Source organism: Abrus precatorius, unplaced genomic scaffold (assembly GCF_003935025.1).
Source record: "Abrus precatorius isolate BTA unplaced genomic scaffold, Abrus_2018 Scaffold10, whole genome shotgun sequence".
In the NCBI taxonomy this organism is placed as follows: Eukaryota; Viridiplantae; Streptophyta; class Magnoliopsida; order Fabales; family Fabaceae; genus Abrus; species Abrus precatorius.
The window spans coordinates 4,252,137-4,268,789 of NW_020874292.1; the positions used below are offsets into that span (position 1 = coordinate 4,252,137).

The following is a 16,653-nucleotide window of genomic DNA, read 5'->3' on the forward strand; positions in this document are numbered from 1 at the left end:
AGATAAAAATTAATGTATATTAAGATAAATTTAAACCTTAGATTTTTTTTTATTGGAGACAATTTTGTAAGATTCAAAGTTCATATCACATTGATTGTTTATTAATTCATGTACTTAATTGTATTGGTTATTGTTTAGGTATTATTTATATTATTTATTAATTAAAATTAAAATTTATTTTGATAATTTTATATTTAATGTTATTATAAATTACTAAAATAAAATTATAAATTTATTTAAAAAAATAATATTAAATTATTTATAATATTATACTTAAATTTAGCCAAAAAAGTATTACACTGAAAATTTTACCAGCCTTCTGTCATTTTCATAAGGGGATTTGGAAGCTAAGTCCGAAGGTCCACACACACCTATATTCATGTGTGGGGCAGGCATAGATGGCTTTTTCAAAATATCTTTAATGAAAGTGCTTAATATTGTTTAAAAATAAATAGCTTTTGTTAATTAAGCATTGTACATTAAATATTATTTGATATGAAGAAAAAATTATAATGGATACAGTCGTTTAAATTTAGAAAAAATTGATATGTTAATAGAAAAAAATAAAATAAAATTGATCTGTTATTATAAAATTTATATAAAAATTAATAAAATAATTTTAAAATAACTTACAAAAGCTTTAGATATGAAGATACTCTCGTAAATTTGTTTAGTGATAATTGATGCATTAATTAAGGTGATAATCGTTAGTCAACTGTATGTATTTAACTATATTTAGTTGATATTCGAACTTGAAATCACAAATTAACTGCAAGAATTCTTTACAAATAGATCCACTTACTTGATAGGTCTTTATATTTTTTTTGCCTTCTCAGCTCCTCTATTATTTCTTCACATAACCGAAACAAATTATTTTCTATCCCCTCTTTTATGTTAAAGTTAAACGTACCTTTTTTTTAATATTAAAAAGTTATAAGGAACTAATAATAATAATAATAATATATTAAAATAAGTATTTATTATATTTTTATAATTTTAATATAATCAATATAGATTTTTCATAATTTTTTTATTTATAAATACTCAATTTAAATTTTATAACATTTTTTAAAATAGATCAATTAACGATCTTGACCTATCTTGGATTGCATTTGAGTAAAGTTAAACTTAATTATTAAATTAATTAAGTCAAAATTATTTAAAATATTTAGTTAATTAAAAATCCATTAAAACCCTCTCAAGAGTTCAAGTCTGTTAAGTTCAACTACTTATACTATTCACATAATAATAAAAATAATAATAATAATAATAATAATAATAATAATAATAATAGTAATAATAATAATAATAATAATATTTGAAATTATAGACTTATTGATATATTTAAAAGCTTAAGTCAACTTTTATATAAATTTAGGTCTATTAGTTTATTTTAAAAAATCTTAACATACTTTCAAGGTCGCACTACAGATGTTTAAGCCTTTTAATTTACATTTAAGGTAAATTAAATTTGTTTAAAAATCAAATTAGACGGAAAATAAAAAGGGTATTCAGGTATATACTTAACTCATCCAAACCCATGTTTAAAAAATAAATCAGTTTTACGCTTTATAAAATTTATCCTAAATTATTTATACCCCTAAAGCTTTCACTCTAATTTTTTTTAATCCAATTGTACTTTTTTAAAATTACAAAATTAATCATATTTTAAATAAACTAAAAAATTATAAACTATTTTTCATGCAAACAGATTCTAAATAGTAACCTAAAGGTATCAAGAAAAATGCAAATGACCACGTACCTCTGATTAGTGACATCCGTGGCATAGCATAGATTTGTTGGTTCCCAGTTAAAGCTTGGATAATCCACTCGGTTTTTACTCGGGCCAAATTATCAACGTCGATATATGAACCCCGAATAGCGAAATTTGTATCACCGTGCTGACAGAAAAGTTGATCTAAATTCAGGTTACTAAATTATTTTTTATTTGAAGAATTAAGTATGCGTTTTTGGGTGTCTCAAATTAGTTTTTTTATTTAAAATTGATTTTGTAAAGTTGATGTTAGTAAAATTAAATTTAAAGTAAGTAATTTATATTTTAAAAATTTTATTACAAATATAAGTTTGTAATAAAAATAAAGTTAAATTAATCTGTTAGTCTTTATAAAATATTAAATTTGTAATCAAGTTCTTATAATTTACAAAGTTTCAACTAATGCGGTTTAAATTTTTTAAATATTATTAATGTGTCATGTTAAGATGATATAACACTTACAATCACATGGATTTTTTTTAACAGTGAGCTGCTGACACTTTTTTTTTTTTTTTCAATTTGCTGTAAACAACTTAATCAACTCCAAATTTGTGTTTTATACTCCTTCGCTCGTTTCATTTTCTTTGTGAGAACCCACAGTTCTTCGGATTAATTGGGACTAGTGAAAACAACACAACCATGTCCCAGTCCAAGAAAATATCCACGAAACCAAAGCGATTCTTTCGGATTGAGAGAAAATAAGGATATGAATTGTTATCGGAACATTGAAATGCTTAACAATTGGGTAGATTATGCAACTCACTAGCAAGTTTTATGCATCTTAATATTTAAATAAAGAATCTAAATTAGGCCCAAGGCTAAACGAACAAAGAAAAAGTGAGAGAGTCTTACTGTGTTAAACTCAATAAGCTACTAGTTTATTGCTAAGATGTCCCAACCTGTGGTGCTGATGTTATGTCTTCCCGCTTCTCTTTAATGTCTTTTCTTGGTCGCTTTTCTTTATATATTTTGGGTTTCTTTAGTGTCTTCCTACTTGCTTATATGTCGGATTCTATATGCTTTTATCACAATCTATCAAATAAAGTGATTCACATAAAAGAGGGGAAATCCCGGAGTAGATCTGCTACTTAATTTTCATTATAGCAGATTATGTCCTGTGTTCCAGAATTTCAAATTCCGTGTTATAAGTTACATTTTCCTTTTAAATGAACATTTACAGCCAACCAAAAATTGGTATAATGAATAAAAAAAAAAACTTCAACAGTGCTACATTTCTTTCTGAATATTCTGCATATATTTGTCAAATGCCATCGAAAGACATACACAAATTATTGGATTTCCATTAAAAAAAACATTGATTCAACTTGTAGTACTAGTCTTTTCAGGCAAACCAATCACCTAGGAAAAGCCAAAAGGACACAAGCGCAAAAAGAAAAGGAAATGCCAACCATAAGGCTCGATCATATATATCTTTTAGATAAGACAGCTAGCCGGCGAATCTTCGTTGAGGCGTTAATCCGCACAAAGCAAGAGTTCTCAGCCCTTTGGCCCCCTTTAGCCGAATTTGTTGATTGAAGAACTGAAAAGGACCTCGACATTGCAGAATGATCAATGATCAGAAAACCTTTCTATGTACATTTTTCGCATGACTAGAGGCTCGGTTGGATATTTCTACTCCGCACGTAAGTTAAAAATTGAGTTGGTAATTCTGCTAGAAGTGCTTGAACAACTGAAAACTCTCCACCTGCGATAGAAAGAAGTTTGCCAGTGTTTGATATGTTCGGAGTAATTCACCAAACTTCATTTTTAAAGCAGTGTACATTTTTTCTTTTCAATACAATGATAGAAATAAGTTTAAATTTATGACCTAATACAAATTCCTGAAACTCCCTTGCCACTAGCTCAAACCTAATAGTTTAAACTGAATACTTACTTTGAACCTCCCGAAATGGAACAAATTGAATTATATCACGTGAAGCAACGCGTCCATATGAACTTTCAAGCCTCTCTCCCTTGTCTGCATCCAAAACCTAAGCAACAAGAAATTTGCGACAAAACTACATTAAGCCATTTTGCAGTATAACAGTCACACTGCTAAGTGTCTCAAGATGCAAAACAATTAACTCTGTAAAAAGCAGACAATTTGGATTTAATACCTCCATTTCTTTGAAATCAGCTCCTCCTACTCCAACAATAAGGATTGATAATGGTAGGTCAGATGCTTTAACAATAGCATCTTTTGTTTCTTGGAGATCTGTCACTACTCCATCCTTGGAGCATACCAATTAAAACTCAGCAGAAGTGGGAAAACATGGCAATAGAAAAATCTAAAATATTCTCAGAAGTCAGGAAGGGCACAATATTTTTTTTGTCACATGTAAGACAAATATAGAATTCCATGCTTACTATGCATATTTATATGGATGCATAAAGGCATACTAGAGAGAAACATATGACAAACAACAAACAACCATTAAGTTACAATGAAATTACAAATGGTGTTCAATGAGGCAAAATTACAGTTCATTTTCAGATTTAAATGATATTGAACACTGCTAAGTATATTAATTCTTACTGTGATTATTAACAAAACAAAGTACTTTCTTCCACCATTTGCTACAGATTGACTGGCAATCAGTGCTCCAGTGCTTATGACAGGTCCAAAAAGAGTTGGTCCTGCAAGAGAGACGTTAAGCAGGGCACTTGTATATGCCATCATAATTCCTTGGATCCCTTCCACCTAGAACAGATAGAAACCTCTAACTATTAATGAACTGTTTGAATATGAAATACAAGCAAGATCGGACATAGCTGTTTTACCTCACAGTAATGACTACTTCCATTCAAGTTGAAACAATGGGAAACAGGACCATCAATTGGCCGTGCCCCAAATCCCCAAGTAGGAAATCGTTTGTCTGAATCATAAAACTGTAACACTTCCCCAACCTCAATAATTGCCTAGAAAAAGCATTTATATCACATCAACAATCGATCAACAACAAATAAAGTTGTGAATTTAAACCAAGAATCAGTTCTCACCCTCTGGTATGCATTTGGCCGTCCTGAAGGATCAATATAATGCAAAGAATCTGGAAGACGTGGATTTCCATTTGAAGCTGGTAAACAAGAGAAGGGGTTAATAAGAACGTATTTCTTCCCCGTCATCCATGCATACATTAACCAGCAGCATGTTAAGTCATTAGATGAAAGTGTAACATGAATTCATGAGTTTATATTAAGCTTATCTTTTATCCTCCTATTGAAAACGGTGGCAGGGGTAGGAGTGGGGAGGAGGGAAATAGAGAGGACAAGGAGGGGGAAGGGCAACCTCATACCAGCTGTTGAGCCTGACAAGAAGGGCCTCAGAGGGTTAGCATTTTGGGGAACCCACAAATGGTTCCTCAAGGTAAACTGGACACATCCAGACTCCTCCGCCAAACAAGCACACTAGTGAAAACTGAAACCTAAGCATTGAGTCAGGAGGATGAGTGTTTAACTATCAAGTGATACTGGTGATCGTTTGCACTAAACCAAAGGGTATATTAGCTCAGCAATAGTGACTTCATATTGAACTTCTACCATTATTGTAAACTTCAGTGTCAAAATTATGTTTTGCTAAACTAATCCCACGCTGCAAGTACTATTGTTATTAAAAAAAACTAACAAAATTTCTTAATTTCTACAATAACTAGATAGAACATAAAAGGTCAAAGAACAAAATTAATGTGTTAGCAAAGTATTTCTGACAGAAAATTAAATTTCATGTAAGTTATCAGAAATAACAAGCATAACTAATTAGCTACTATATAGGTTTGGTAATCTTCCCAGCTGCCCTTATAAGAAGTATTCTGGCTCTATTTTTGACTAATGTGAAACATCTTAACACACACCCCTTACGCTCAGGATTAGAGATCCAGTGCGTGAAATTTGCACTTATAAAGAGTATTCTGGCTATATTCCTAACCAATGTGAGACATCTTAACACACCTCCCTCACGCCTAGGACTAGACATTCGGTGCGTGAAATTTGCAGAACTGGACATTTGTGGACAGTCCAATATTCAAACTGAATAAGCTCAGATAACATGTTAAGAAACTTGGGCTTAACCCACTTTCAAAAGTTAGCTCGTAAGAGGAGGACTACCCTAGCCCTTATAAGGAGTATTCTGACTCTATTCCTAATCAATGTGAGACATCTTAACAACCACAAAGTCCTAAGTTACAAATACAATAATCATAATATTATTGTCTCATTCTCTAACTAATCATTATATTTATACACACAAGTACAAGTTTGAAGATTTTGTTCTATACCTGTAAAGTCAACAGCCACCATGAAATTCAATTCAAATCCGGCAGCCAAGTAATCCAAGAAAGTGTATTGGACACTTTCAGTAAATTTATCCACAAATAGTTGGCTCTTTAACACCTAAATAATAGTCACATATGCTATGAGACAAAGACAGAGAAATTCATGATGGACATCAATTTAATAAAACATAATAAGACCTTGTTATCGTGGTTCTGTCCACCAGTAGAAGGCAAAAATAATTTTTCTCCTTGGCCATTATTACAAATCTTCTCCAACTCTGCCAAAGATCTCTGCATTTTTCTGATAAATCAAGAATGAAAAACCCTAATATGTATTTCAGCCTAGACATAGACATAATGGAAACATGGATGATAGACACATGAAAAAGGAACTGCCAGTTACCCCATCAAATCATGTTTGCCATTGTTATTAAAGTTATAGCACTCAATTATCAAAGGGCTGTCCTGTATATGATAAAAGTGAAAATAAGATAGCTTCAATTAAACTATATGTAGAACATCAAGCCAAAATGTACAAAGTCAGTGTTAACCAGCACTCTATATCCTATAATAGTGATAACAAGCACCAATATGAAATGAAGAAATTATGAAAGAAGAATACTTCTAAATTATATACTCTTGTTTTAATAAACATAATGCACATTTTGAAACAAAGCAACTTGACCCTGTACCTTCTTCCATTTGAAGAAATCTTGGAAACAAAATGATAGCAATAAGCCCATAATGAAAAAAGTATATTATAGGAAAAGGAAGAGTGAACCAGTTAATGTTAAGACCCAACCTAGAGAAACAATCAGTTAGCTCATAATTAGGAGGCAGTTACATTGGATGTGTTAGGTCCCAAGAACCTAAATGGATAAGTCAAGTCCAACTTTGTCATGGGCCTTGGATTTGGAAAACATATAGTAAGAGAAATAAGAAGGGGCAGAATGAGAATTAGAGAGAAAAATTAGTTATGGATAGCAAGTTGACGTGTAATGTTTCATATAGTAGGAGGGAAGAGAGAAAAGGGGTCAAATATGTTTTTCTTCTATTAGTAGTGGGTAAGGGTGCAAACCTTTGTAGTAGCTTTTCTCTAGGTATTGCAGAAAAGATTTCTGCAGTATTTTCTTCTTGTTAGTAATACTTTTCACATTTTTTATTTGGTCTCTAACAGGATGGTTGTTATAAAGGTCGGAATTAGGAGAATTGAGGTGTCTTTTTGGAAGTGAAGAAGTTTGTCGAAGAGAGTTGTTAGGATCTCTCGAATATTTTTGGCATTGTATGATAACAATCTATACTTACATTGGGTACAATAGTGTGTTTGTTCTTAGTAATACAATTCAATCTTTCTTTCTCTTTCCTTGCCGTACCAGCTCTACCACTGGCATCAGAGTTCCAATCCGGAGCTATGGGTGAGGCAAGATTTTGATTCTTGATTTCAACGTTTGATGTTTGATTTTGAGTTGGAGTGTTTGTGATCTGAAGTCGCCCAAGGAGTTAAGATGCACAAGATTCTTGAAAGAAAACAAGTTCTTGGTTAGAAAATTCTTGCTGTGCAATTGGGTGAAGCGAGAAGATGGTTTCAAGCAAGCAGTTAGAGACATGATTTGATGAAATGCAACAAGAAACTATGGAGAAGATGAATTTGACGCAACAATCCATTGCAGCACTAAAGAAAATGGTGTACAAGATGATGGGTTGAGTTATTCAAACAAGCTGGGACAAAGTTGAAGTATAGCACTACCTACCATCCGTAGACAGATGACCAAACATAAGTTATAGACTGATGTTTGGAAGCATACCTGCGCTGTTTTCAGGCACCAATCCCAAACAATGGTCTTTTTGGTTGGCTAGGGTAGAATATTGGTATGGCACCAATTATAACAGCCCAACAAAGATGACACCTTTTTAGGCACTATGACTATATGGTAGAGATTCACCTCTTCTTTTTAGAGGTGACACTTTACCCTCTAAAATAGAAGAGGTCAATCAACTTACACAAGATAGGGATGACATGCTGCAACAGTTAAAGTAGAACTTGGAGACAGCACTGCAACAGATGAAATCACAGGAAAATAAGAAAAGGAGAGAAGTGGAATTCCAGGTGGGAGATTGGGTATACTTAAAGATACACCCTTATAGGTTGAAGTCCTTGGCTAGAAAATGCAATAAAAAGTTAGCGCCAAATGTGAAGATTCTTGAGTGTAACATATTCTTATGCAGTCTCAATAATTTTCACATTTTCACCTTAAGGACAAGATGAAAGCTTTTGGGGGGGTTAAGCATTAGTCCCATAATGAAAAGAGTATATTGTAAGAAAAAGGAAGAGTGGGCCATTTAATGTTAAGGCCCAACCTAGAGAAACAATCAACTAGCTCATAATTAGGAGGCACTTACATGGGATGGTTGTTATAAAGGTCAGAGTTAAAAGAATTGAGGTGTCTTTTTGTAAGTAAAAAAATTTGTGTAGGAGAGTTGCCAGGATCTCTCAAATATTTCTGGCATTGTATGATAATAGTCTTTTTGTAAGTGAAAAAGTTTGTGTAGGAGAGTTGCCAAGATCTCTCAAATATTTCTGGCATTGTATGATAATAGTCAATACTTACATTGGGTATAGAACTGTGTTCATTCTTAGTAATACAATTCAATCTTTCTTTGCTGTACCAATTCTAACAAAAAAAGAGATGATAACTCAACAGGCAATGAAAACTAGAAATGTCTATATAAAAGTATGATGGAGAAGTCCAACTTTATTAGATAAATTGCCTCACCACATAACATAACTGTATTTCAGTTATATATATACCTTGCTTCCTACTTGTTGAAAATTCAAGAACACTGATTTCCATATTGGATTGAGATCATTCTTTATAACTTCTGTTTTGCAAATTGGAACTTGGGTGCCACCTTCTATAATTTTTGATATCAATAAAAAGGGGTCCTGCAAGACAAACAAAAGCTTGTCTTATAGCAGAACTGCCATTCCTCATAATCCCAAAAGGAAAAAAGAAAATAGTTGTATACACTTTTGGAGAAGAGATCCTTGTACTCCAAATCTGAACATCTGAACACTATCTCTATTGCAGTCTTTGAGCTAACACATTCCGCAGCATGCACCAAGAGTTTCCCACAGTTTTGGGATAGGGTAGATCTAAGAGGATCCTCTGTATGTATATCTATAGTCAATGATTGATCAGGTTTTGTGATTATCTGCAGAACCAATTTGTTAATATTAATGGGTATAATAATTGGGATACAAATTTAATTGCAGTTATGCAAAGGGCAGCTAAATTTGAGTAAGCATTTCTTTCTTGGTTTAGAAAGCTTTTAATGTGCTTGGTAGCCACCAATGAACTATAAAACAGAAATGTTACACATTTTCAAGTATCATATATTTGGCAAAACAATTGTCACATGAGATGGTCAGGAGTCCTGGATCATAAAGATCCAGCTTCATTTGTAGTGCAATGAATTCCGTTTAGTTGTCAGATTTCTGCCTACAAAAAGTTTAAAATTCTCTATGTTACCTCAGATAGTGCACAAGTCGCTTCACCAAGAAATTGCTGCTCTTCTAGTTTAAGCATCTGCACAATTCAACCAAATAGCTTCAATCTAGATTTTCGAACATTGATATTCTTTACCAACATGTTATTACATTTAATGAACAAGAAAACCCACATGGCAAGTGAATATTTTGTCATGGAAAGAGCTGGGAAATGTTTTGTTGCACAACCTTATAAGGATTTTTGCAAAATCTAAGTAATTTAGAAAAAAGTTAAGGGGGGCTAGGTTGTTATCTACATTGTTATGTGTTGGAACCACATCTTACTCCAGAAAGAACTAAGTATATAGGCCATCATAAACACTATACCTTTACATCTGCATTGTGAAACTGAGTATCAATATCATACACACGAAACCTGTGATGAAAGAAATTTAACAAAATAAATCCTGGTGAAATAAACAAACAGTCGTCTGCCTTGTTAGAAGTATAAATATTCAAACTTACACTAAAACTTGAATAACCTCAAAATGATAAATAAGGGTGTGTTTGGTAATCCACGTGGGATTCAATGAATTCAAAACTACTTCTGTGCGGCAAAGTTCCTCAAGTGCTCCATTTTGCCCTCTTTTATAAAGAACCATCATTGGATCACTCTGCATCAGAGAAAAGTTAAATATAAACTATCCAGACTTTACTGTGACAAGCAAGATTCACTTAATTGAATGGAGAGAATATTAACTATTAAAAGCATATTCTCCTTTTAGGTTTTATTAACATCAACTCTTAAGGATGAGTTTAAACATCCAAAAAGTAGTAAATTTTTATTGGAAAAGAAAGCATTTATTATACTTTTGTAACCAATGTAAAATATTTCCTTTTCTAACAGTAGTTTATTACTTTTGGATGTTTAAACTTAGCTTAAGGTCTAAGGTTAACAAAATCATTCTTCATTTATTCATAAAAATTGACAATCCTATAACCAAAGGAACACTTACTGTGGCCCTATTGGTCCATGTGATTTATTTGTTCAGCTACGTTTATGAGGCCTATTTCAATATGTCTTGATGTCTTATGTCAATGTAAGGATCTAGCAGAATCTAGTCTAAAACACGATGGCAGCTAAGCTATTAGATTTTGAGGAGCTCGAAGTTAAATGTTTCAGTTCGTGCACTCAGGACATATCATTTTACTTGAAAAACTCATTTGTTAGTATATTAAATGACAAGTAATAAACGAATTACGCTTTCTTCTTTTTTTACTTCAGGGACTCTGCTTGCAAGCGTCTAGATTAGTGGATTTTCGTTTCTATTTCATTTTACTCCCAAAACTTTCTGTGCTTCGTGAAAAACTTCCTGATAGAGATTGCAGCTCAGAATTAATGATTCCAAAAGCTACATGCTCCTGATTTCTAGAAGTAAAACGTGACTATTTCTCGCTGAAGTGCTTAGGAATTTCCCGATTATTTATTTATTTATTTTTCCTAATTATGATGCTATGTGTATAAAAAAGAATAGATCAAAACAAGCGATCATTGAGCTAGTATAATAATATCGGCGAAATGAAACAAATGCAAAAACGGTAAACGATGGAATAGTAGAGTAGCTCAATTCGAACGAAACGTAACCGAAACAAGATTCATGAAATGCTTAACCGACAGAAACGAACCTTAGAGAGCACATCACGATCACGCAAGCCAGAAGCGGAAAACGACAACTGCAACAAAAACAGAGGCCAACATCACAGTAGGAAAAGCTCCTTCCACAAAAACCAGTCACAAACGAAGTAGAAGTTCTATCACCGAAAGCGAGAGAAGAGGAATAGCAAGAGCGAAAATAAACACACTGAGAAACTCGTTGCGAAGCCAAGGAAAGAACCTCGATCTGAGAGAAGAGGCCGTGGTAGCCACGAGACCTGAGGAAATTCTCGACGGCATCGTTTGGAGCGCCCGCCGGATTCCGAAGATCGCCGGCGGTGCCGCCAACGGCAGCACTGCCTCCGGCAACGTCGGACAAGCAATTTCCCATTGAAAAGTGCGCGCCCCAGCTTAAGTGCCTTTACTTCTCATCAGTCTTGGTCAAACTCAGAAGTGACCAAAACTGCGAAATATTTAAAAAAAAAAAAAAGGGAATATTGAAAGGAACAAAACCAGAAACACACAGAGAATATCCTATTATCTAATATGCAATTTGCCAAACTTTCACGTTACTTTTTCCTAGTTGATACTATCATACTTATTGTTGCTATTCTTTCTTTGACAAAACGCGTTTTTGCCATTCTTTCACAGTTATATTGTTTTGAAACTATATATGATATAATATATAAATATTTTTATTTTATTTTTATCTTTTCTGTAAAGAGACATTCAAAAATGCACTAGAGACACGGAGATACCTTTAAGTGTTCACTTTTAAGTGTTTAAACAATGTTTTTTCAAAACCACAATGAAAATTTCAACTGTATATGAAATTTATGGCTCTTTTATCATTTTGCTGAATTATGAAATGTCTATTTTTTGTTTGTGTTATAGAATTTGGAGAAAATCTGTGTACCTAACTAACCTGCCCGATGGAGAAAAACAAAAGAGGAAGGTACGAAGAAAAAGAACGGCGAGTAAGGGCCTTGCATGCATGTTATAATAGAATATTGTTAGTTACAACCGTCTTTACCTGCAATGTTTAAAATTAATTTGGAAAACTTCGTTGCGTTATTCCTCTCTTTCTGACATGTGTAGCAAGTGGCAGGTCTTAATCAGCTAAATATTAGAATGAAGCATCTTTAGCACACAAAAGGCATCAAGTCAACCCCACCTCTTTCCATCGTGGTGGAGGATTGATACGCCTCCTCTTATTTTCATTTCTTTGTAGATAATAAAAATAAGAGTTACCTTACAGGAACTTTTCTTTTCTTTTCGTAAAGTAAGAGATTATCAACTGTTTAAGTTTAAAATTAATCTTCATCCATAGCTTATGACCGATAAATAAATTATATAATAAAATTTCTTATTAAATAAAAATAACTTTATATATTAATGCAATATGATATTATTTTCCTGCATCATGTTAGACTTAAATAACTGTTCATCCAAGTTCCACAATATCAACTTGAAGAAGGGGTAGAAAAATGCTATGAATAAAAAAATTTATATTTTTTTTATTAATCATAACAACATGTAGTCATTTGATTATGTGCCAAGGTTGGTGTAAATTTAGACAAAATATGTCAAATCACCTCAAAATTATGAGTTTTTTTTTTTTTACCTAGCAAGAGTTTAGACGAAGGGAGAATTTGTTAGGTTAAAGTAGATATTTATCTAAGTTCCACAACGATCAACTTAAAAAAAAGAAGAGGTAAAAAAATATTATAAATAGAAAATTTTATTTTGTATTTACTTTCTACAGCATATATAATTGCACTAAGGTACAAAATTACAAAACAATAAAATTTAGATGAAATGATTTGTAACTTTATTCTATTAATTGTTAAAAGTTTGTGAATATACATTAGTCTCGATACTAAACTTATTAATATAGTTAATAATATTGCCTTCATCTTTCATTTTTAGTGAGTACAAATCTATTTTCATCATTAATTGATTAACTATTGTGTTTGATGCAAATTTACTTTCTTAAGATTTCTACAATTTCTTCGGTGAGATTTCTTTTACCATAGTTACTTTAATTTGTGGAGCTAGTGCAAATCAAATTCTCATAGTTGCTTTCGTTTGGTTTTGTTTCATTATAAATCTTTCATCTTGCTTGATAAAACTTTTAGATTTATTTGATAAAACTTAAATCTACAACATAACATATTAAATATAAAATTATAATTTATTCTCCTCTAGTTTTCATTTTGAAGATAATGAAGCATAACTTATTATATTTATGAGTTACAATCCGTTTTTACCAAGTGTCAAACTTAGATAATTATTCATCTTAATAATTTTTCATAAAAGGTAAGATCGATCAATTTAACCATTAAATTATTCTATATTATTTTTAAAATAATATTTATCAAATTACACATAATTAAGATATTTATAGATAAATTATCCAAAATTTAATATTTACTAATATTTTAGAAGCATAATACTCATTAAAATAAAGTAATACGATGAAATATTTATTAATTTTATTTTTATATAAAATTTTATAAAATTGATATACCTAAAAAAAATTGAAATTAATAGTTAAATTTATTGATATTATATTTTATAAAAAAGTATTAAAAGTATATAAATTTGTCACCTGATATTAATTCAATTGCTATTAGTTACTTTGAAAAACAACTTAAGTGAATCAATATTTATTTTTCTTTTTAACATTGCAGAACAATGTATTCCCCCATTAGTTGTGAGTGAGATTAATAACTGTGTTTTTTCTTCTCTTATTGTTGTTGAGATCAATACTTATTCGAGTTTACAAGCCTTTTTGCACGCATTCTTATCGTTAATATTTTAAAAAGTAAGTCGCAATTATATTTGAAATTAACATCAATTAGTTTAAAATGTTTTAAGACAAACCAATTTCAGTAATACGTATTAATTTAAAACAAAAATTAGCAAAGTATCATATCTGTCGTATGTCCCACTTAATTATAATGGACAGCGTTAAAGATACTGATACAAACCATAAAGTATTATCATAATATGAGTTTAATAATTCTGAGTCTCATTTCTCGCAAAATTACATCCTCAACCATTTTAATAGCATATCTTAATCTTAGTGCTAAAATTTTAAAATATAAGTGAAATCATCAAACCTGATGTGACAGTCAATAAGCTTTTTCTTTTTTTCTTTTCTTTTAATGTCATCAATCTTAAAATTCTCATAAATTCAAATTTACAAGGTCAAATTAAATTTGATCACCAATATCTATTGGCTTTGATCATCTTGGAAACGGAGACGTTCTTACGTGGATGTGAAAAGGGACGTGCATGAACATTGAAGGAGCATGCTTTACTCTCAAATGCTTGACGTGCTTCTTTTAACTAACTAAAAGTACAACACGACGTCCATTATACCTAATAATTTTCCATGTTCATGATGTGTAGCCTCTTTACCCTCACGTTCAGCCAAAAACAGAAAAAGAAAAAGAAAAAGAAAACCCTTACCTCACCCATTAACATTTTCCCCCCTCCTTTACTTGTTTTCACTTTTGCTTGCTACAAACCATGATTCTAATGACATGTTTGTATTTCACGTTATACATATTGATTTTCGAACTCCGTTCATAAAATGTGAAAATAAATAGAATTTTTGAAAAGTAAAAAAAATAAATAAAAGATTAGAAGAAAAATCATATACATATATGTTTAAGAGTATTTCTTTAAGCCACAATAACAATGATATCTATGAGATGATGATTTCTCTTTCTTATATTAAAGTAAAAGAAAAAGTGTATCATGAGAGTAACAATAGAATGCAGTAGAAATTGAGTGGGCTTGAGCATGGAGTAAGTATATCAGTATTGTATTATAATAATTTTTTATTATATACAAGGGTGAAAGTGCAAACCAAGCAAATAGAACCAAAATCAATATAATTTTTATTTTAAATGAAAAAACTATGTCTTGAATTCAAATAAAATAAAATACCTCTTTATTTGAGAGAATTGATATTACTTTTTTATTTTATATGTTCTTTGTTTAAAATTTTCCCACTTATTTTAAAGGGTAGCATTACCATTATTAATATTAGCTAGTAGTTTGTGTAATACACGTGTATTTTATTTTAAAATAAATATACATATAATATATAATAAAATTATTTAAAATATTAACTTTGTTAAAGATTAATTTAATTTCATTCTATTATTATAGATAGTAGTATCAAAATGATAAAGATTAATAAAATTAGAATAATTTAAAATATAATTTATTTTGAAATAATAAAATAATATTAAATATAAAATTTATATAAACTAAGTTATTTGCAAAAAATTTTAAAATTTATATAAGATAACAAGAGAAATTTTTAAAATATAAACATAGAGATTCATAAAAAAAAATCTGAAAATTTATATAAGGTAATAAAATAAATTAAAGCACTAAATTTTATTTCTAAAATTTAAAATAAAATTAATAAAAAAAAGTAAAAAAGAATATAAAAATAAAATCATTGCAAGAAGGAGAGTGTAAATTATACATCATTCTTATATAATTTTAATCTTAAAAATGTGGTCACTGTATAAGAAATTAAGTGCATTAGATACTTTAGTTTCCAAAAAAAATAAAAATACTCTCATTTAATATGTATATATATATATATATATATAGAAGTTAGTTATAAAAAGTTAATAAAATATTGTAATATGATTACAATATGGTTTCACAAACTTTAAAAACTGCAATACTATTATTATAATAATTTTTAATGTATATCCTATAATAGAATTAATTACAGAATTAAATATATTTTTTTAAAAATAGCAGATTTCTCTATTTTTTTTTTAATTTAGTTACTGTGTTTGTTAAAATGCCAGTAAACTTAAAATGGTATTTTATATTTTTTAAATCAATAATTATAATTATTTAAAAATTTTAAACATTAAAAAGTATTTATATATATTTTAAATAGATCTCTGATACACACGATTTATTACACAATAAATATATTTTACATAAAAAGAGAATAAAATATCTTCTAATATTGAAATTACCGTAGAAATTATCTTAATTATTAGTTTTATTATCTTACCGATATGATATGATATGCCGTGACAGAGCGAAACACGTAAAAGAGATAAAAAGGTGTTTTCTTGTAAATTATTGGAGCGCACTGTTGACGGAGACAGTAGAAGAAGAACCAGAACAACGAGAACTTTCTTGTTTATTTCTGTTATGTTCGTTATTATTATTATCTTAGTTAAAATGGCTGACGCCACTTTCAAGGTAAATCATTTTAAGGACCGAAACGCAAACACACAAATGTACAAATATGAAATTAACTTATTTCAAAAGTAAGTATTATTTAGGTTTGTCTCTTTAATAACTTTTTATAAATATCAAATTCTATTAACTTAATTGTTAAATTAAAAAATTATATTCAATAAATTGAGTTTACAAATTTTTATAATTTAAAATTATTTGATACTTTATCAAT

At 30.1% G+C, this 16,653-nt stretch overlaps 1 protein-coding gene across 4 annotated transcripts; it reads right to left on the reverse strand.

The window, feature by feature from the left end:
• Positions 1-2,852: 2,852 nt before the first annotated feature.
• LOC113865726 (protein BONZAI 1-like) lies at positions 2,853-11,783 on the reverse strand. Of its 4 annotated transcripts, none has more exons than XM_027500456.1 (16): positions 11,428-11,783; positions 11,219-11,266; positions 10,058-10,206; positions 9,920-9,968; positions 9,576-9,632; positions 9,073-9,258; positions 8,855-8,989; positions 6,449-6,510; positions 6,244-6,346; positions 6,049-6,163; positions 4,775-4,851; positions 4,556-4,693; positions 4,311-4,475; positions 3,892-4,005; positions 3,669-3,765; positions 2,853-3,479 (listed from the first exon to the last, which is right to left on the reverse strand). In XM_027500456.1, exons 1-16 carry the CDS (start codon positions 11,575-11,577, stop codon positions 3,385-3,387), a joined length of 1,740 nt encoding a protein of 579 aa, XP_027356257.1. In that variant the 5' UTR covers positions 11,578-11,783; the 3' UTR covers positions 2,853-3,384. The 4 variants fall into 4 exon arrangements, with proteins under 4 accessions (XP_027356257.1, XP_027356265.1, XP_027356282.1 ...); XM_027500481.1 differs by having other exon boundaries at positions 3,071-3,479; positions 10,058-10,177; XM_027500472.1 differs by lacking the exon at positions 2,853-3,479 and adding an exon at positions 3,492-3,602 and having other exon boundaries at positions 3,644-3,765.
• Positions 11,784-16,653: the final 4,870 nt, after the last annotated feature.

Bases quoted from the DNA above. Each gene is read 5' to 3' on its own strand.
- LOC113865726 (XM_027500456.1), bottom strand. From the start codon at position 11,577: ATGGGAAATTGCTTGTCCGACGTTGCCGGAGGCAGTGCTGCCGTTGGC. The intron at 9,969-10,057 runs GTAAGTTTGAAT...CTTTCATCACAG, and splicing joins GAGGTTATTCAAGTTTTAGT to GTTTCGTGTGTATGATATTG. The intron at 6,511-8,854 runs GTATATATATAA...TATCATATACAG, and splicing joins TTCAACAAGTAGGAAGCAAG to GACAGCCCTTTGATAATTGA.